Below are 22,849 nucleotides of genomic sequence, written 5' to 3' on the forward strand. Positions count from 1 at the left end.
GGATTTTTAAGCTCTTAAAAATGTTAAGCTCTTTTCTTACAGTCACTTTCTAAATTTGTGAAGTTCAACAATCTTTTGTCGCACATCAGAAATATATTCTTTGATTTTACACCTTATGATAAATGATTAAGGAAGTTTGGCCTTTGACTTCCTGAAATGTATAATCCTGTGAAACAGGAAGCCAAGGCTGGACAATTTCATTTTCATAGTCACCCTGGTGTTAAAAAAAAAAAAAAAATTATAATAATTTAAAAAAATGCAAATATGCATGGGAATATACTATAATATAATATATTTTAATCATAATAATTTCTAGGGGTACCAATAATTGTGGCCATTGTCCTAATGTGATTTCCCCCTACTTTTTTTTTCTTTAAATTTTTTATCATTTTTTTATTTTTTATTATAATTTTTTTATGAAAGATCAATTGGATAAACAATGCAGTCACATATTTTCACAGCCCTAATATATATATATATATATATATATATATATATATATATATATATATATATATATATATAATAAAATAAATAATTTTGAGCACAACTGTACACACACACACACACACACACACACATATATGCTATTTTATTATTTTATATAAAATGTATAAATATTAATATTTGTTATATATGAAATATACATTTATAGTCAAGATTTGTTTAATTGTAACTACAAATATTATTGTTCATATTATATATATATATATATATATATATATATATATATATATATACAGTGGGTACAGAAAATATTCAGACTCCCTTAAATTTTTCACTCTTTGTTATATTGTAGCCATTTGCTAAAATCATTTAAGTTAATTTTTTTCCTCATTACTGTACACACAGCACCTCATATTCACGATAAAACACAGAATTGTTGACATTTTTTCAGATTTATTAAAAAAGAAAAACTGAAATATCAGTATTCAGACACAATAAATGTGCAAAAATGACTACAATTCTGTTTTTTTTTCCTGTCAATATGGGGTGCTGTGTGTACAGTAATGAGGAAAAAAATGAACAAATGATTTTAGCAAATGGCTGCAATATAACAAAGAGTGAAAATTTAAAGGGGGTTTGAATACTTTCTGTACCCACTGTATATTATTAAATATTTAAAATGTAAATATTGCTAGAACATTATATAATTATATTGTTACATAATCATATAAGTTACTTATATAATTATACTTTTGAATAAGTGTATGTGTATACACACACACATATGAAATTGATATATTATTTGGTTAATTATGCCTACAATACACACACACACACACATATATATATATTTAAAAATCATAAGTAAAATAAGTAAAATTTTAACATTTTTAGAAAGTTAGTGTAGTTATGGCATCTACCAGCAAGGGCTAATTGGACACATGATCTATTTCTTTATTTAATGCTAGTACAGACCTCTAGTCTAGTGAATGGTAATTGTGGGATAGTTGTTATAGACTTAACCAGCAGATGGCGCTAAACCTCTAGGGACACATAGCTTCTGCACACACCCTTAGAAGAGAGCGACGTCTTGGAGAGGTTCAGTAGACGCAAGCCTTTACTGAGCCGACACACCTGCTGGATAAGGTTAGACACCCCTGTGAGGAAATATACATTCACAAACATTAGATCAGTCACAGACCAATTTACACACCGCATATTATCACACACCTTCAGGCAAACACTGACATTGTTGCAGTTACGTTCACACATGCACACTTGTGATGTGATCAACAGTGACATGTGTCAGGCATGATAGCAGTCTGAAAATCTGACACTGATGCATATAGAGGACATATCCTTTTTGGGGAAGCTGCTTTGAACTTGTAGTTAGTGACACCACAAGCTACTGACAAGAAGTAGCTATTTATACTGAAGCTAGGCTACATAAAAGGGGAAGTATAATTTATCAGAATACATACTGTACATTGGCATGCTATTAATATATAGGTAAGATGGTCGCCTTAAAGCCCCGATATACTTTGAACGAAATTGATGAACTAATTGATATGATGTCATTTCGAACAAAATCAGGAAGAAACTAAGTTCGTTTTGAGTTCGTTTCGGCAGTTCGAAACAGCTGACCAAAGCGAACGTCACTCACGGATATACAGTACTTAAAAAATTCAGAGAAAGCATTTAATTCCTAGAAAGAAATTGCAATGAAGCTTGGTGTCGACGACCCAGAGTTATGCAAAAATTGACGCAGACAAACATCCGAGACAAGATTTCCAAAGCCATGAAAAAGAGTTAAAATATAAGGTAGCAGGTACCAAATACATGTGTTTCAAATAAATGTTACACCATACTGCTGCTGCTCTTGTTCTTTCAATAAGAGAATTTAAAGGGAATACAATAAATGACATACAATAATAAACCTTTGTTCTTTTGTATTGCAAACATGATACTTGACTCTGAACTGCTGCTAATCATTATTCTTTTGACTATAATATTCTGACCAATGCTGCCCATCTCACACGTAGATTGCCTACACTTCATCATTTCATTGTTGTTGTGTTTAGGGCAGACACGTGTCACGTTTACAGTAATCTACACCCTGCCACCAGCAGCGAAAACAGTATACTGTCGCTCAGCCTTTTCAAACTTCTTTTTGCCCCCAAACGAAGAACGAAAAAGAACTTTGTTTGAAGTATATCGGGGACTTTACTTTTGCTGTACAGTACATTCAAAACTACACAAAAACACACATATTAGAAAAAGCAGAGCACAAGCACATCTCAAAGAATCTATTTTCAAATCAACAACAGATACATCACAGTAAGTCAGCAAAGCAGAGACAAGACGGACAAAAAAAAACACCCACTCAGAGACAGAAATAGCAGATGCACATGCTGATACAGAGAGTGTAAAAACAGACAAAGGCAGGTAAACAGACAGACTAGAGGGGAGAGGGAGGTTTAGCAGAAAAAGAGAAACTTTGATGCATGTACCTTGGTTGTCCAGTGTATTGTGGGCCAAGTTAATGGAGTGTATGACTGATGCCGGGTTTTCTGACAGGGCAGTGGCCATTTTCTGTGGGAAATCTCTAAATGACAGAAAGAGAGTGAGTAGAAACGGAACCGCAATACAAAGTACTGCACTCTGGGACAGAGATTAAATACAGAGGCAAGGATGCAGCAAGGGAATAAGACTGGGAATGACATAAAGGGAAAAATGACAGTGACAGAACAAGAAACTAACTTTTAGATGTAAAGAAAAGAGAGTAAAATGAGTGATGAATAACAGGAAGAGCGCGATATAGAGATTTATAACTTACGCTTTAAGGCCCACATTTTCCAGCGTGAGCTCCTCCAGACTGCTGGATTTACTGACAGTGTGCAGAATCTGTTCTACGACCTCTGAACTCTGTGTGAGTGTGTGTGTGAGAAAGAAAGAAGGGGGGGAAGAAAAAAAGCGTTAGAATTCAATTCTTAGGAAGACCCACCATAATGACTGTAATCTCATGCATACGAACACAGATTTTAGGCAGGAAGATCTATTTATATACGTACTCTACCATAAGGTTTATAATAGGCTGAATTCATGTGTTCAAAAATACAGTAAAAACAGTACAATTTGAAATAACTGTTTTATATTTTAATTAGTGCTGTCAATCGATTAAAAACTTTAACTAGATTAATCACACATTTTTTCTGTGATTAATCGCAATAAATCGCAATAAAAAAGAAATGTTTTTGTACATTTTTTATATATTTATTTATGTAATAATTTCACAATCAAATTAATGTAGAAACAACAAAGACAGTATATTTTAAATACTTGTTTAAATGGCATCTTTTTATGAATGAAGGCCAGTATTACTGATATTAATACAGCTACTGATTTTTTTTTTATTTTTTACATTTATTATTAGGCTTCAAAAATATAACAGTTTTTAATTTAAGTAAACTTAAAACAATGCTAACATAAACCCATAATAAATGTCATGTTTACTCCTGCCCTTCCTGTCTTAACAGTTAGGAAATATACAGAAATTTAATAAAGTTATCAAAGTTATATGCAGTCTGCACTGCATAAACTATAAATTAAATAGTTAATCCTTATTAAATCTACAAAAGTTATTTAGTCAAGAGCAGCGAGTCATTTTCTCTGTTCCCTTTGTTCTTTAACTTTACTGACAGGAAGCTTTATTGGCTGCTGTCCCTTTAAGAGCAGACAGACACGCGGATCTCACCGTTTATACACTGTCTATGGATCTCGCCTCATTCTCTCACAACTCTTTTTGTTCATTTTAAACTTTATATAAATCATTTAAGATTGCTCTTATGAGGATAATCAACAAAACTGGCACTTTGGGATGTTTATTGTTAGTTCAAGCGCTTAAGAGAACTGGATTCTGGCGCCCTGTCTATGCATTGTGTGTGTGTGTGTGTGTGTGTGTGTGTGTGTGTGTGTGTGTGTGTGTGTGTGTGTACGTGTGTATGTGTCACATAAGGGCATTCACAGACAGCGCATTCTCTTTTGTCTTGCCGTGCTTGAAATGTTTAAAAGCATTTAAATGAATAAGAGCGTGATCATATAATGTAAAGCTAGCCAACGGATGGCAGAAAATACGGATGCTGCGTTAATTGCGTTAAATATTTTGACACGTTAAACCAGACAAAAATTAATCGCATGTTTTAACGCGTTAACGTTGACAGCACTGATTTTAATACATTTAACAAGTAATTAATTCCTGTGATGGTGATGCTGATTTGCTACAGTTATTGCTTATTATTTTGTGCTCAATTATTAATAATGGTTAGTAATAAATGTTTTTGGTGTTCAATATTTTGTGTAAACTGTCATACAATTTTTTTTTCTAAATGTACTTTCTAAATGACTTTACACTCAATTTTGAGTAATTTACTGCATCATTGCTGAATAAAAGCATTAATTTATTCTTTTATAAAATCTTACTTACTCCAAACATTTGAATGGTAGTGTATCACAGTTTTCATAAAATGTCGCAAAAACATCGCTAACAATAAAAGATCATTCTTGAGCACTTGTAATAATATTTCAAATCTTGAAGTTTTTACTGTACTGTTCATCAAACAAATGCAGCCTTGGTGAGCAAAAGTGACTTCCTTTAAAAACATAAACACCCTAATTATTCCAGACTTTTGACCGGTAATGGTACCTAATGCATGCCATATTCATATACCAAGGTATGATAACATAATAACTGATAATATGATAATACCACAATACTATTTTGTACACAAAACAAACAAAAACAGAAAAACAAAACAGGACTCTGACACAGTGGAGATTGAGAAGGTCATAAAAATATATTTACAATGCGCAAGTCTTTGCAATAAAGTTTGGTGAACCATGAGTTATACGCCATGGCCGCCACAATCACCGCAAGGTCCCTGTGACAAAAATAGACACAGATGAGAAAAATCTAAACAAATTGTTTCAGTGAGAGTGATGCAACAACCAGAGGCATTCTCCCTTTCCTCATGCAAGCTCTCCTCAAGACTAAAATAGAGATGTTATTATTCAAGAAAATGATAGATTCAGCAATAAATGCTCCCTGAGAGGAAAGCCAGGAGAGGAAGGGAAGGGGACAGTGTGGATCAATGAGAAAACTGATGCCAGGTCAGTGAATTACTGCAATGTGTCTATGATACAGCTTTTAAAGTTGGCCCTGAGCCTAAACCTTTTTACCTATAGCCAGACTGCATTGAGATGGAAAACGTGGAAATAGAAGACGAGGGAAAGAAATGCAAAAGGGTTTCTCCTGTTGAGTACGGCTGATGGCTGTGTTCTCATTTGCAGCTCTGTCATTTCTCTGTTTGGACGCTGTAGTGAGACTGTAGGCAGTGTGTACTCAGCTGTTCTCTTCTTCTAAACGAGAGTTTCTCTACCTCACCTGTTCATCTCTTTCCCTCTAGATGTTCTAATGGAACAAACTTTGAGGATGTTATGTCATAAATCAATGACATAACATCCTCAAGTCAGATGCAGCATCGAGATAATAGTCTGAGTGTGCCTTTTGGTAAAATAGCGAGAAACAAAAGAACGGCAGTTGGATTGCTCTGCAGTATCAAGGCTTGTTTGCTGATTTACTGATTTACTCTCAAATGCTTGATCTTCAATTCAAAAGGCCATACAAATAAACTCTTCCCTTCCTTCGTCATGCCAGTTTCCACAATTACATGAACATTATTTTCTATAGAAAATCCAACTGTATATGGCATATGGAATATGGTTGCTGCACTAGTCTGAGCTGGTCATTAACTAATCCAAGATGTTCATTAGCTGGAAGCTGCAAACTGGTAGAATATCTTGGAACAGCAACAAACCACTACCAGCTGTTCATGCCAGTTTAATGTGGTCACAATGCTTTTCAGAACATTGTAGTTGGTGATACAACTAAGAACCTGCTTGCACCAGCTAATGACCTGCTACTATTATATCATATCATATCATATCATATCATATCATATCATATCATATCATATCATATCATATCATATCATATTAGATTGGATTGGATTATATTATTTAGTAAACAGTATTTTAATCACATCATTAATCCTCATTAGCATACAAAAGTGCTTTGAACTGCAGAATACACAAAATAATATGTAAATCAATCTGAAAGAATTCATAAATCATTTATTATATAATTTATAATTGATAAATCATTTATTTTTCACTATATATATATATATATATATATACAGTATATATATATATATGTATATATATATATATATATATATATATATATATATATATATATATATATATATATATATATATATATATATATATATATATATATATTTCATGCAGACATGGAAAAAACACAGCAGATTTTATTAATTTAGATTAATAAAAGAAAAAAAAAGTAATCTGCCTTACTCAGATTTCTAGGAATAGTTATATTGGTTTAATCATCTTTTTTTTTTTTTTATGTTTGCATGATGCTTTCGAAATATGGCAAATTCCAATTATAAATTTCACAAGAGATCATCTGAAAGAGACTCAGTAAAACCACTCAAAACTGTATATCTGAAATGACAAGTACTGTACTTTGTCTTGTCAGGCAAAAGCTCTTTTAAATATTCAAAAATGATCTTTAAGTGGCCGCACTCCCATTAGAGTTTCATCATGTGACTGCCTTTTTCTGCAGATAACCGGAACTGCCCTTGAGCAAAGTGCTCGGTGAACCGTATCATTTCTCAGAGTCAGAGTATACATTTTAAGTGCATTTTCTTCTTTATGTGTTAAAGGTGGCATGGTTATGCAGCTGAGCATGCAGAGTTAATGTCAATTTTCACAGGTCATATATATATATATACATATATATATATATATATATATATATATATATATATATATATATATATATATATACAATATGTGTGTGTATGTGTGTGTGTGTGTGTGTGTGTGTGTGTGTGTGTGTGTTTGTGTTTGTGTGTGTGTGTGTGTGTGTGTAATCCTGTTTCAACAGGAAGAGAGCCGAAAACCAGCCTTCAGACTTCAAACACAGACCAACATCAGCAGAAAATACAGAATCTGATCTGGAATCAGTTAAGGAACCTGACACCCATTGGACAGATGTAAAAAGACACAGCATGACTCAAACCGGGCAGGAAGTCAGCAGGGACGCCACAGGAAAGAGGCACAATATATTATTACTGTGGCAATTCAGCACACATTCAAAGCAGTGGCTGACGTCAGATTGCCAGTGTCAATTACATTGAAATCACTGTCAATACGAAGCAATTAATGAAGCAAAGAGTTATCATTAGATTATTCCTTCCAAAATAAAGAAGATTTTAAACCACCAATCTATTGGGCATAGAGATAGCAATGGAAGTGATGGCTAGCAATTAGAGGTTGCAAATACAGAACATGAATATTAAGATGGGAGGTAAACTTGTGGCTACCCGCTTTCCAGGTGACTGAAGTCCAACAAGTTAAACTCCCTGTTATCCTGCGAATGATAGATGGTATCCACATCCTGAAAGGGCAAAAGAGATAGACTCAAAAAGGAAGAAAAAATATTTAAAGTGCAATAATGCCAGAGGATATTTTTGGATACTTTCAACAGGAAGCTCTTACCCACTGGACTTCCTCTTTACATGTAATGCCATTGTAATCGCACAGAGCTGCATATGTCTCAGAAAAGCCCCCTGAAATGTGAAAAAGAGAAATAATGTGCCTATCAATGAAAAACTGTCGTACCTACTGTCGTGCACATAAAGGTTTTTCAATGATTGCTAGAGCACTTAAAGCCAAGAACTCTCTTCTTATAAATATCTGTTTTCATACCCTTAATGTCACATTATAGGTTCTTCATTGATTTCTGGATTCTTTAAAAAAATCAGTAAATACATTTCTTTCTTAATATTAAAGAACAAAAAGTTACTATTGGATCTTAAAGGAATAGTCTCTTAAAAATTGCTTAAAATTGAGTCACCCTCAAGCCGTCAAGGATGTGAATGAGTTTGTTTCTTCATCTCAACCATTTGGGAGAAATGAAGCATTTCATCACTTGCTCACCAATGTATGCTTTGCAGTGAATGGGTGCCGCTAGAATTAGAGTCCAAACTGCTTATAAAAAACAACACAAAAATCCAGTCCATCAATTAATATATTATGAAGTGAAAAGTGTTTGTAATAAACAAAACTGTTAGTCAGGCGTTTCAACTTTTCAATAATCTATACTTCCACCAGTGTAAAAGTTTAGTGAAAAAGTTTGTCCGCTGTTCTCTTCTCAAATCAAAATGTGTTTTGGAGTGTTTGTGCAGATTTGTTTATTAAATTTAATTGATGAACTGGAGTAGTGTCAATAGTATGGGTTTTTTGTGATGTTTTTATCAGCTGTTTGAACTCTAATTCTGACGGCACCCATTCACTGCAGAGGATCCATTGGTGAGCAAGTGCTACATTTCTCCAAATCTGCTCCAGTGAAGAAACAACCTCATCTACATCTTGGATGGGGTTAGGGTAAGTAAACTGTCAGCAAATTATCATTTTTGTGTGAACTATTCCTTTAAAACTCATTTCAGTAAAATGTTGTTCAACTCTAATCCTGAGGACCCACTGCTTTGCACATTTTGCATTTCTTCTTTATTTAACACATCTGATTCACATCATCAGCTAGTTAGGAGAGAGACAGATGTTTTTAATTAGACTGATTGCATAACACAGGTGGACCACAGTCAGATCCTTTACACCATTTACACAGACAATATGACATCTATTTTAATAATATCTACCAGGAAGTAGGGGGTGTTTACAGTATGTACTGTCTTCCAAAAACAAAAAGAGATTTAAAGTGTTATATTATTGCATCAAGCATATAAAACAAGTCAAACACAAGGACTACTGTGCATTAGCACACTGCATCTCTCCCTGTCACCGTATGAAGGGCATTGAGTAATTTGCATAGTCTTTCTTATACTCACTATCACTGGTTGCTATTATGAATTTTATTTGATTTATTTTTTAATTTAATTTATTTGTATCATTCTTACTTGATCTTTTGTGTTATTCTTTTTGTTGTTTTCTTAATTTATGCATTTGGCACAGTATATTTATTCTGTCCTTCACTGTCTAGCACTGCAGCTAGCAAAACAAACATTGTTATATAATTTGGCATGAACAGCAAAGCGCACCAAAGTTGATGGCAAAAATGAAGTGCATGCATTCAAAATATTCTATAAGATGACGGCAGTGGAAGAAAAGAGATTAGAAAGATTAATATCTGGTGTATAATAAAAAATATTTATGAGACTGTGTGGATGCATGAACTACTGTATATGTACTTCTATTTCTCTCACCACATGCTCTTTGCGTCTCGACCGAACTCTCAGAGCTGGGAGAAAATTTCCGATTTCCGTCAGTAACATCTCCATCTGCGTGAAAGATGGAGGGGCTAAAAAAGAAGAGGGAGGGGGAGAGGGGGATTCACAATGCATCAGAATCTCAGTTATTCTGACCCAGCATGTGAACACCTGGCCAAAGAGCTGAAACAGGAAAGAGAGCGAGAGAGCTGAACACAGAGACAGAAAAAGAGCACTATTATGCATTGCACTAATCTCCTCCTGTCTGAATATGAGAAAATCTCTCAATTAACTGCTCAGCAGTACCTCACACCCCTGCTGCTCTAACAGATACTGACTCCTATAGGCAGCATTATGGATTCTCCACAAAACTACATTATCACTACGAAATACTTTGCAAAGGCCACAGAAATTAGATTTGCGTCTCTGTTCGGATGGTGTCAGCCAATATAGACCACAACTGGGCTAGTCTCTGCCTCAGACATCACCATTATGCTGTTCAGTCAAAATGTGGCTATGCAGGACCAAGGTAAACCTATGGGTTTCTTGGGACACTTACGTATAGATGGAGTTGTTGAAGATCCGAGAGAGAGCAAAGTTGATGTGGCTAATCAGCTGATCCAGGTGGTCATTAGACTGCAGCCTCAGGGAATATGTGGACTTGTCTGTTTCTATGACAACCTGTGAAGGAAAGAACACGCTTTAGAGAAGCAAAACGATGGAGAGAACAAGTGAGAGGAAAATCTGACCACAAAAGCTAAAACGCTTTTCCTACTTGATTATCCGGGTGGGTGTTCATTGCCCGAATCTCCAGGAAGTTGAACGTTTGTTCCACCTGAGATAAAAATGAGCATCTTACTACATAAGTCATGCTAAACCAGATTACTGCAGTGCTTTGAGACGGAGCAGACAGGTGGTGCGTAATTGCCTACCGTACCTTGGTTGGTATCTTGGGGGCCATGAGGTACAGCCGCCATGTTGCCAAAACCTGAGAGACAAAAGAGAGGATAAAAGCTCACTAAATAAATTGTAAGATTAAGTAAAAAGTCAGAGACAATGTTCAAAGAAATTATGGTTTAGGTTTCTCTGGAGAACAGCCTGTTCAACTGAATCTAATGGAAAGCAGACATTATATAAGTCATGAAGCAGTTTCTAAAGAACTTTAACATTACAGCAGTTTGTCTTCTGACCTCTTTACTCATAAAGATAATATTACAGTACTACTGGGCTCTTGTTTGTTGAAATGTGAATTATGCAGCACAAGTGTATTTGTATCCTATAAAACCCACCGTATCATATTTGAAACACAAATTTTTAAGGTATGAAAGATATACCATAATGAAAACATGGCTTCTATCTGACTGATAGTTTATAATTTTTTAACAAGTTAAAAGACACTTTTAGGTCAGGGTTATGTACACATGTACACAAATGTACACATTTTTGCTTTCAGGTTTTACTGATTTGTATAAAGTAAACATAATAATAACTTTTATATTATTAGTAATATTTTAAGATGAAATAATTGACTACCGTACCCTGGTTGGTATCTCGGGGGCCATGAGTAACGACCAGAGAACCACTTATGCAAGTACGATGCAGGTACAGCTGTCCACTGCTCAGATCAAGTTGATCCTCAAGGCAGTCATGAGAGTGAAATAAAGCCAGTCATTCACTGTCAAGCAGTTTCAGAGACTGCTGGGTCTGATGGCAGCTGCGTCCAATGTGATACCTCTTGATCTGCTGTACATGAGAACTCTACTCAACCCGAGGGGAAACCCGCTTCGCATGTACAAGGTCACGCGGAGGTGCCTATGTGCCTTAGACATGTCGAAGAAACCTTGGTTCTTGACTCAGGGCCTAGTGCTGGGAGCTCTTTGTCGCCGTGTATGATAGTGACGGACGCAACCCTCACCAGTTGAGGAGTGGACACGAGTGGCTGCTCTGCCCGCAGTCCGTGGATGGGCCGCCATCTCATGTGGCACTTCAAGTGCCTGGAGATGCTGGCCATGTTTCTAGCAAAGTTGAAACACGTTCTCCCGGACCTAAGAGGTCGCCATGTGTCTGTGCGCACAGCGACGGTCTCTTATATCAACCACCAGGGAGCTCTGAGTTAGAGCCCCCTTTACAGGCAGGTGCACCAGATCCTTGTGTGGTCCCAGTGCAAACTCCTCTCACTGAGAGCAGTTCACATTCCTGGGCTTCTCATTAGGGAGCAGACATCCTGTTGAGGCAGGTGCCGAGGCCCGGGAAATGGATGCTTCACCCTGAGGTGGTAAAGCAGATATGGAGAGTTTTTTGCAAGGCTTAAGTGAATCTGTTTGTGACTCGAGAGACATTGAACTGTCCCCTCTGGTTCTCTCTGACTCATCCAGCTCCACTGGGGCTGGATGCTATGGTACAGCAGTGGCCGAAGCTTCGTCTGTACACCTTTCACCCAATTGCTCTGCTCCTGGGAGTTCTGGAGAGAGTGTGCCGGGACAGGGTCCTTCTGCTGCTAGTAGCCCCGTTCTGGCTGGACTGATTATGGTTCTCGGACCTGATTTCCCTCCTCGATGGCTCTCCATGGGGGATTTCCATCAGGAGGAACCTCCTCTCACAGGCGGGGAGCGCGATATTCCACCCCACCCGGGGCTGTGGAAGTTATGGTTGTTGTATACCAAGGCTGGTGAGATCATCCTCCAATCCAGAGCTCCCTCCACAAGGAAACTGTACACCTTTCATCTCTTGGTGCGGAGACTGCCAGCTTGACCCAGTCAACTGCCTGGTTGGAAGCGTTTCTGAAGTGTTTCGACACAGCGTCTCATTCCCTTCGGGGAACCACGGTTATATGTGTAATCTGAGACATTTCCCAAGTACACTTAGTTAGAATAATTTTACAATAATCAGAGGTTGAGGCTGAACCATATTTAAATTGGTCAACAACAACACTGTTGCTCTAAAAAGAAAACAGTATATTTTGCTATTGACCATCCTGATTAAACTGAGCGAATGGAAGAAAATGGAAGAAAAAGAACAAATTGCTTTCCTGCATCTTCTCTCAGTGAGATGTGGAAACAGATGCCTGCATTCACTGTGTTGTATTGTCTGTATCTCAGAAGATCAAAGTGTCTGAGGTTGTTCTAGTCTTACAGTTCTATAACAAAATTATAGAGAAACCGTGTACACTGGGCACTTCTATGGGTGCTGTTGTTTATGGATTTCACATGTGTACTGAAGTGAGGCGATCTGCATTACAGACAGATGAGTAGGCGCAGAGAGGAAGGAATAAGGATTTGTGTGATGTCTGGGGATTACAGAAACATAAAAAGAAGGATTGTACTATATATTGAGAGTGAGTGTATATGTGTGTCTGAAATAGCATAGTGAGGTCTGGAGAAACCTCGTAATCTCATTGATAATTTAAATTCTTCATTAGCATACTTCATTTAGGCCTTTGTCACACCCCACACACCAATCACTCCCTTTCTCATGATCTAAACCAGTTGACTTTAGCAAAGCAGGCCCAGGCCCACAGGGACTGCAGGATGACTTAAAATTATTTAAATCAATAACAAATAATTTATATTAATGATATATTATACAGGGGTCATTTGAATGCTCAGTAAACAGTGGGGCCTTTGAGTCAAAAAGTTTGAGAACTACTGATCGAAACATCAACCAGTTTACATCTTACTGCCCTTTTTCCCTCTCCAACTTTCTTCCACTCATCTTGAGATGTTCTTTGTCTGATCTACTTTGTATATTTTCAAATCCTCTCTTCAATTCGACTCAAAAAATCATGTTTCCTCTGATTCAGTGCAGCCCCCACAACCTAGGCCCCCTGGTTTCTTCATGCTCCTTCACTCATCTATTCTGTTTCCACCCTGTTGATTTCGATTCTTCAAGTCCTCCCTCCAATGTATTACTAACGGCACCCCACCAAGAAGAAGAAACAGAGAGATGGAGATCCCATGTTTCTCCTTAATAAAGACTTTGTATAGGCTTTGATGGCTGGTATTCCTATAGGGTTTGATGGTGGCTTGGGTTGGATGTTTGGGTGTTTTGTGTAAAGGCAGTTCTTCATGCTTTGTCAGAGTTAACAGAGACACAACAATTGGTTGCAAGATGACATTTTTAGAGAGTGAAAACTCTATAATGGTCAAGAAAACTTAGTTATATAAATACGCTCCACAAGAAAGAGATATGATGCAAGAGAGACAGACGGAGGAAGGAAAAGTCAGATTGGCAACCAGAAAGTGTTGTCTACTCATCAAAGGCTTTACTATCAAAGGAAGCAGACACAAAAGATCGGCACATAAACAGCCACATTAATTATTAAAGCCCACTGGGGTGTCTGGACTTGACCGAGTTTCCATGGATGGATGGAAGAGGGGGGGACCCCAATTAAGGAACGGATCGGAATACATCAAAGACTACCTAACACATTGCATGGGTGGGGGACCGCGGCTGATTGCATGGTAATGAATGCTGCAGTTAAGCTACGACGCGCATTACTCACCCTGCTGTTGAATGCAGACAGAATACGACACCCAGCATATAATGATATCAACATTAGTATTCATTATTGGAACCGAGCCCTGTTGAGCAAGCATTTTTGCGGGAAAACTGTGGAGGACGGGCCCAAACAAGGTCGGCTTTTTCTGCAAATACTCATCCTCCGAGTAGGGGGTCAGAGGTCAGGCGGTTTGACTGAGGCAGTCAATCACAGCATCCACTCGTTAAGGTGCGAAAAAAACACTTTCATCCTGCGATCACAGATGTGGAGTCCGTGGCTTTCATAGACCATTCGAGCCTGAGGAGATCAGACTGGTACAACACTTGCCCTATAAATCATCCACCACCTCTCAGTACCGACTTCAAAGAATGAGAGATATGAGGATGTGTGTGTGTGAGGGAGGTGGGGTTTGTGTGTGCAGAAGGGAGAGGGTTTATATTAATCATACGATGTCAGGAATCTGGCTTGACACTTCAAACACGACCCATAATTCAAAGGGTGTTGGGGACAAGTCAGCGCTGTGCCCAGGAGACTCTAAAAGAGCTGAAGATTGCTCCAAACATGCCCCTGTGCATCTCTTCTCAGACACATCACACCGACTTGCTTGCACGCAGGTATCATTGCCTAAGACGGACCCATTTCAGCTGTCAGCCTTTGTAGGTGAGAGGAAGAGCATGGATCTACTCCTGCAGCAGGTCTGCGTCTTAACTGTACTTAAGAAGCGAAGAGATGAGAGGAATAAAGAGTGAGAAAGAAGGATAGAAGGAAGGATGTATCAGGGCTGAAATGCCATGTGCTCCAGATTCACTGATGATTAAAAGTATTGGAATCAAAGCAGCTCTGTAACTAAAGCCCAGAGTGTGAGATCTCACTCTGAGAAAATAGAAAGAAAGATAAAAGGACAAAGACAGAGAGGAGGAGCTAAAGCTTGAGACTGGAGGAAGTATGTTACTTAAGTAGTTTTCTGCATTGCAAGTCTGTTCTTAATAAGTATTTTTGTCTCATTTTTAGTTAAAGAGTTAGTTCACTCTTTCATTTATTATTTACTCACCCTGATGTTGTTATAATGCAAGCCAACATCAAAAAACTAGTGGCGACGAAAGCAGATGGTGTTGTCGCCTCTAGTCGGCAGCATCGGACCAAGAAGCTGCGCTTGAACACACCGCACAGAATACAGCTAAAAGCAAACACATGTGTTCTGCGCATGCGTGAGAGGAATTAACTTTCTATGTCAGCAGCTATCAATAGTATATATTCGTCATTCAAAAGGAGAAACCGAAACAAAGATATATGAGATAAACACAGAAATCCGAAATATAAACAAAGCAGTGCTTGCTTACCATTTTGAATATCAGTAACGCTGATAACTTTAATCATTTTAAGTGGCTCATGTTGTTATGAAAACATTCACGTATTAGAATGATTGGGAAAGATCATGCAACATTGTCTATACCGCCTTCATTTACGTGTTTGTTTTCATCACATTCACTTTAATTCTCGGGTACTGACTCGTTCGCTAAACTGAACATCCAATCAGAGCTCTCCCTCACGCAGATGGTCCCGAAAGCCACGACGCCAATTCAATATGTTGAATCTGGCAAACTGCCGCTGACGTAAGCCTGACAAAAGCCGAAAGGTGGAACACACCAAAAAACTAGCCCGACCATTGCTCACCATTGGCCAACAGCTGACCGTCGGCTTGGTGTGTCCTGACCTTTACATACTTACTTTTGGAACACAAAAGGAGAATTACAAAAAAACCTGTTTAGCACTTATAATGGCAGTGAATAGTGACCAACATTATAATCTCTGTTTAAATTTAAACAAAATAAATGTCATTATATTACCATTGTGTGTGTGTGTGTGTGTGTGTGTGTGTGTGTGTGTGTGTGTGTGTGTGTGTGTGTGTGTGTGTGTGTGTGTGTGTGGTAACTAGGATTTACACAAGCTCCAGTCTGGATCCAGAACACCTGAGAAGAGATGATGCCAACCCCTCAGAGGACCTCAGATGATGCTAACCCTGAAACACCATACAGAACTAACAAATATCGCTACTTACTATGCAATCACATTATAATTGCTGTTAATAGTGTTCATCGTCTGGTTGACTATGTCTTGTATTAATATTTCAGAAAATTCCTGTCATATGCACATAAACTGACAGTCACCACTTATAAGCTACTACTAAATATTGTAGAAACTTAATTTTCTGTAAAGTTGCTTTGCAATGATTTGTATCATAAAAAGCGCTATACAAATAAACTTGAATTGAATTGAAGTCTAAATAAATTTTTCATCATCCGATTTCATTATTTCCTCTATGTTTCTTGTAAAAGGAGGCTCTAATATTTAATAAAACTGATACTGGTCAGGATTCATCCTCATATAAAATAAAATCAACCACTTTTAAGCCACTATATCAACATATCTCCACATGGGGTGGGGGAACAGATTTTAGCAGTTGAATTGCTTGCCATTAAATTTTGTTCCTCCCATGTTTCTTATACAAGCAGATTCTAATATTTATCAAACTGACGCTGGTTAAGATTCATCCGCATACTTTCAAGCCACTACAAAAACATCTCATAGCATGGGATGGTGGAACAGATTCCATTAGCTGGATATATTTATTAATTTATTTTGTTATTATATATTCATTTATTTGCTGCAGTACAAAAATAAATAGGTATTAAAGACACAATTGACACAGAGGTTTTTATAAGAATCTATTTAAGCATGAATTTCTAGGCAACATTCAGAATTCAAATTAAAATGTTACTGTGTAACAGTAATGGCCTTTGCCCTCAATTCTGAGTGCTTGATTCAATTGCTGTCTTTCACAGTATGCCACAATGATGCACACTTTTGAATGGAATCCACTCAATATCACACTATTGTGCATCTCAAGAATTTTTATCTATTTAAAAGATTATTTTAGGTATTTTAAAATATACTCTCAGCTTTAGGTAATACTCTGTCTGCAGATAAACCAAACAAAAGTGATACGTTTTACACCATATACTCTTTATACTGTATATCTTATTCCATTTCTCTTCCTCTTCGGATGTGGATCGGCTTGTCTCATCACATCCATCCAGACTGCAGTGCAATCCCCCATAGTCACTGCCTCTCAACATCTCCACAGGTTATCCTTGGACCGCAGACTTCTCCTTAAGCACCTTGTATCACATTACTTGTCTTTACCCTGTCTCTACTATCATAATGCAGCAGTTGTGCAACTATAAGATACTTCTTAGACCAGAGAAAGTGCATTACCCTGAGCGGTACACCCATAATCCTTGCTAGTTTTTATATATAAAGATCTAATGTGAATTTATCAGCACATTAAAGGATTATTCTGGGTTAAAATACAAGCTAAGCTTCTTGCTGTAAACAATATATTGACACTTATGCAGTTATAGTGGAGGTATATGGGACAACAAACAACAGCTGCACCAGAGACTTCCACTGTACTGTATGTGCATTTCTGTAAATATAATGTTAATAAAGTTTAACTGGTATTTATTCCAGAGTGCTGATTTAAAAAAGAGCGTAAGTCGTATGTTAAAGGTAAGTTTACAAATCATGACATGTATTTTAAAAAGAACATAAAGCATAAAGACAGTTAAGGCCATAAAGCTGTGAAGTCATAATACTACAAGATTAAAGTAGTAATATTTTTAAGATAATAAAGTAGCATTATGACATTAAAGCCATAAGGAAAAAATATAAAAGGGGCATTTTTGTAAAATGTATTATAGTGACTTTCTTCATTAAAGGCATGATTATTGAAACATGACAACTTTATTCTCAAAATCATAGTTTTTTTATTATTAATATTATTTTAATGAGGCAGTAAAATGTTGTCATATTTAGGCTAGGTGCTGTGACTGTTCACTATTTCATAGTTTATAGTTTTACCCTTTTAAATGCCATTTTAAAAACTTTTTGCAATTGGTCCTGCAGAGTGACAAATGCACTTTGTCAAGTAAATTGATTAGAGTAAGTAAATTCCATCAAATATAATTAAAATGAGGTCATAAAACTGCACACATAATAATGATAAAAGTTCTATAATTAAAATTAAAAACGGAATTATATAAGAATGAATATAAGTAGTTTTAGATTAATTACACCACCAGTGCTGTCAACTACCCCAAAATAGTCATATATATTTCAAAACAACAAAACCTTGTGTGAAATATCCAAATAAAATCACTGCGTCTGAATTTAAGCATGCCACTAAGCCAGTCATTGCAGCTAGGAACCGTTCCGCATGAGAACGGTCCAGCAGACAGGGTGGTGGTGCGGACAGCCTGGATCTGAGGAAGACTTCACGTCACTCACTGTGGCGATCACAGCCTTTAATTGGCCTATTATTCCACAGGAGAGGAAAAACTGAAGCGACAGACCGAGATTAATAATTGAAGGGGAAGAAAAGGCGACATTTGGGGCTTCAAAACAAGCAATCTCCTCTGCCGCCCACCCCCTCGCTAGCTCTCTCTATTGCCCCCTCTCATGAGCCTCTCCCTGGTGTGTTCTTGTTCTCCAAGACCAGCTCTTATCCCATCCCCTCTTCCAACATCACACCATTGCTCTCTGCTGTGGGTCTACAAAATATATAGTCTGTATGTGTGTGTGCACATAAGACTGTGTGATCTCTAAGTGAATGTGTACGAAAAAGTGTGTTTGAGAGGTTTTTTTAGGTCGGTGCCTAAGGCTTGAGCTGATGTCTTGCTGAGTGCTCTATACAGCTGTATCAGGGCCAGAGATATGCGTGTGTGTTTATGTGTGTGTGTATTGATGGATGTGCAGATGAGGGCGTGTTTTGTAAGCTGGTACAGTTGGCATTCTACTACATACACACACACACACACACAAACACACACACACACAAAACCCCTGGGGCGAGTGACAGACCACAAGCAAATATCTCTACACTGGATGTGTGTGTGTGTGTGTGTGTGTGTGTGTGTGTGCGTGTGTGTGTGTGTGTGTGTGTGTGTGTGTACCCCCAAAGCGCTTAATTGTCATAGTGTCGGACCTACATTTAAATTTGCTTTGCTCTTTGGGCACAATTTCTAACCATCCACACCACAGTCATAAGCACATTAAACTACCGAAAATACACACTTGACATCAATCTGACAGAACAGAGAAGCGAGCCTGAGTAAAGCATATAATGTGAAGAACAGAACAATGACAGAGAATGAAAAAAGAGCTGTCTAAGACACAGTGGAGAGGGGGAAGGGGGAAGAAGATGAAAATATAAATAGACAGAGTCAGAAAGAGGAAGAGAAACAAAGGCAGATTGGCAGGAGGGGTGAGGTTAAAGGAATAGTTCACCCCAAAATGGAAATTCAGTTTATTTGTTTTTACTGTAGACAGTTTTCCTTTTTTAATGAATGGAAAAGAGCTGCAAGAACATTCTGCTAAACGTTTCTTACTGTGTTCCACAGGTTCCAAATTATATGTGGCTGAGTACTGACTGAACTTTCATTTTGGTGAACTTTCCTTTAAATTTTTTCTTTTAAAGTCGCCCTGCAGTCACTAATTTAATCACTTCAAACTCATATTTGATAATGAAAATGATTTACTTAAACATTTTAACTCTGAAAATAATTTTTTCATGCCTTATAATGGTTTAAATATATAACTCTACACACTTAACTCATTTATTATACACAGAACCATGAACATGCAAATTTGCCCCCGCCTCCACTCAATCACACCAGCTCAGAAAAACTGCTCCACTCTCACTTGGTTAATAGATGCAATAAACACTACACAATGACAAGTGGCTACAATGGATTAAAGTAGCCATTTATTTTTGAACCACAAACTGATTCTGAAGAAAACGTCATATACAAGTCAATGTAGCAGAATAGCAATGCTTTTTATAAATCGCTCTCTACATCATCGGACACATAACAGTAACCAATATCGTTATAATGTGTAGCTAATGTAACACAAACCACGTTCCTGTTCGCCATCTCAGAGAGTTACCTTCTGAAATCGGCAACCTTCGGTAGAAATGCTTTGCTAATGATATGAAAAATCCCATCCCAGTAGACGAGCTTGATTAAATGTTTGCGACAGTAGAAACAGGTTTGGATTGAAACCACATGTTTCAGAGACTGTTTTGCTACACTGCAGCTTTAAAGGGAACTTGCTGAGCAGTGGTGTTAACCAATTTTGTCTAGAAGCATATTAATAACACCGGACAAACAGTATTAAAATGAGATTTAATAAAACAAATTAAAACAAGATAATCTGAATACATTTTACAGTAAAATACTGTGACGAGTGGGGCGGGGCCGAGGGACATGGGAGCGAGGCCGGGGGAGTGATTGGAGATGAACTACACCTGTTCGTCCCACCGGTCTCGAGGCCCATGGAGGAGATGGAAGGATATAAAACTGGAGCGACGACAGTGAAGGACGAGAGAGGACCAGGCCTGGGCTTTTAGTTGTGTTTTGGTTTTTATTTTATGCGCACCAGTCGTCCGTGAGGGGCTGGTGCGCTGTTTTGTGTTTATTTTGTTATTAAAATGTTTTTGATTGTCCGCCGGTTCCCGCCTCCTTCTTCCGGATGAATATGAAGGTTGATATCGTTACAAATACTATTTCAGTTATTCTACTTGAAAATGTCACAGTTAATTCACTGTGTTAGTTTCCAATTCTTTGTAATTATTTGTGAAATTTACTAGCAATATCTGAGTCACAATTGTTTTAGATATCAAGCATAGAAAAGGAAGATCTCTCAGGGTTTGTGTCAACGACAGTCCATTGACACTCAGCAGGAAATGAGTTTGATTCCTCACCTCAGTCACCTCCTTCACTCTGTATGTGTGTTTGAAACCAATCTGGATGATTAATTTAGCTTTTGTGGCTCCAAACCCTGGCTTTTCAAGTCTCCAGCTGCTTTCAGTGGTCTTGAAGTGACTATCACACGCACACAAACACACACACTGGCATTCGTATGCCACCTCTTCTCTCCCCATCCTCTATCCCACACACACTCCCTATAGAGTCGGTCGGTCCCTCAGACCCAACAAGACTCAATGGCCGCAGTAATGCTCACAGCTCAGCAGGGGTCCAGTCTCCAACAATTTCTGTTTGTATGTGTGCACAAATCACACGTACATTGCTTTTATCATTGATTCCACTGCCCATTCTCCAAATGGATTTGGCAAAAACAACCCAACCAGCAGGCAGTAAACACTGCACACACCATTACAGAGGAGGAAAGGGTAAAGTCTTAGGCTCATTGTTTTTTTTTTTGCTGCTGCATAATAGAAGCACAAAATAAAGGCACAGAGTGGATGCACATGTTTAGCCAATGCTGATGGGTTTTAAAGGACTACTTCACTCCAAAAAAATGAAAATGAAATTTTGACAATTTCAAAACACATATTCTTGTTGTTCCAAACCTGGATGACTTTCTTTAGTGGAACACTGTTTCAGAACAGGGACTGAAGCTTTCAGCTTGCAGTAAACACCAGGCTGCTTCAGTCAAGAGCTGAATGGTCTGAATGAGTCATTCACGAATCAAACTAATTCAGTTTTTGAGTTCAAGACATTGACTCAATGATCCAGTCAAAGCTAACTAGAAGTGAACATCATCAGTGAAGGACTTTTTAAATTTCTTAAACTGCCTTGCATTTCAGTCTGTTTACTTTGGAAAAAGTTAAGAAACATCTCTGTGGCTTTTTTATGGTGCTTTTGCAATTTTTTTTTTTTTTTTTTTTTGAGCCCCGAAAGCTTCAGGTCCTCTTTTGTAATCATATGTAAAATAAAAAATTATACTGAAATGTAATATTATATTGGCATACAGTACCTTATATGTAGACCCTTAATAAAACCTATATGAGGATACATGCTGTTATATATATTTAGAACATATATATTTTATGATGGATAATATATGTACATGACACATGTCCAAAAAATGTATCACACATACATAATCAAATATGTTGAAAGAAAATTTTGAACAAGCCTGATGATAAACGACACCATTTTAATTTTGCGTCAACTGTATTTTTATGGACATATGGCTAGTTAAATGCAGTGAAATATGGAAGTTAAACGCAGTGCCTTACCAGAATCCGATCTTCTGATTTGCCACTCTTGTTTTCTACTTTGATAGCTCTCACCAACTTGATTGATGCCTTGTCGATAGCTCGTCTGATGCTCTCTGCAAAATAGAAAGGTGATGCATTAATGGCTGGAGAAGCCCTCTGTCTATCTCAGACATATTTTCACTGCACACAGGGTTAGAAAATGACTGCTTTATATGCTTTATTTTTACACCTTGTCCACTTGTGTAGGTGGTCTTTCTGCATGCATACTGTACATAGCAACACAAATAAAAAAAGCACTTCAACATGTGCTTTAAAGCAAAAGCAGAAAATAAATGCAAAAGTCATACTTTTCATCTGGCTTCACACATACTGTATATGACACCTGTGATCTGATTCCTGGAATATGCATTTTACATTTTTCCCAAGAGGAAAGACTCAGAGAAG

General features: G+C 37.4%; 1 protein-coding gene across 3 annotated transcripts in view; it reads right to left on the bottom strand.

Moving 5' to 3' along the window:
- Positions 1-22,849, bottom strand: part of LOC132096242 (capping protein, Arp2/3 and myosin-I linker protein 3-like) — a 59,677-nt gene that overhangs the window by 34,506 nt on the left and 2,322 nt on the right. For 2 of the 3 annotated variants that reach the window (XM_059501492.1, XM_059501490.1), the window contains exons 2-12: positions 22,424-22,518; positions 10,759-10,809; positions 10,597-10,656; positions 10,381-10,502; positions 9,819-9,913; positions 8,095-8,165; positions 7,920-7,993; positions 5,309-5,384; positions 3,284-3,372; positions 2,958-3,052; positions 1,518-1,604 (exon numbers count right to left, since the gene is read on the bottom strand). In XM_059501492.1, the coding sequence (XP_059357475.1) occupies positions 1,518-1,604; positions 2,958-3,052; positions 3,284-3,372; positions 5,309-5,384; positions 7,920-7,993; positions 8,095-8,165; positions 9,819-9,913; positions 10,381-10,502; positions 10,597-10,656; positions 10,759-10,809; positions 22,424-22,518 (915 nt within the window). Of the gene's footprint in view, positions 1-1,517; positions 1,605-2,957; positions 3,053-3,283; positions 3,373-5,308; positions 5,385-7,919; positions 7,994-8,094; positions 8,166-9,818; positions 9,914-10,380; positions 10,503-10,596; positions 10,657-10,758; positions 10,810-22,423; positions 22,519-22,752; positions 22,790-22,849 lie in introns of those variants that run through there. The other variant, XM_059501491.1, reaches the window with a different exon arrangement.

The sequence above is a fragment of the Carassius carassius genome, chromosome 20 (assembly GCF_963082965.1).
Source record: "Carassius carassius chromosome 20, fCarCar2.1, whole genome shotgun sequence".
In the NCBI taxonomy this organism is placed as follows: Eukaryota; Metazoa; Chordata; class Actinopteri; order Cypriniformes; family Cyprinidae; genus Carassius; species Carassius carassius.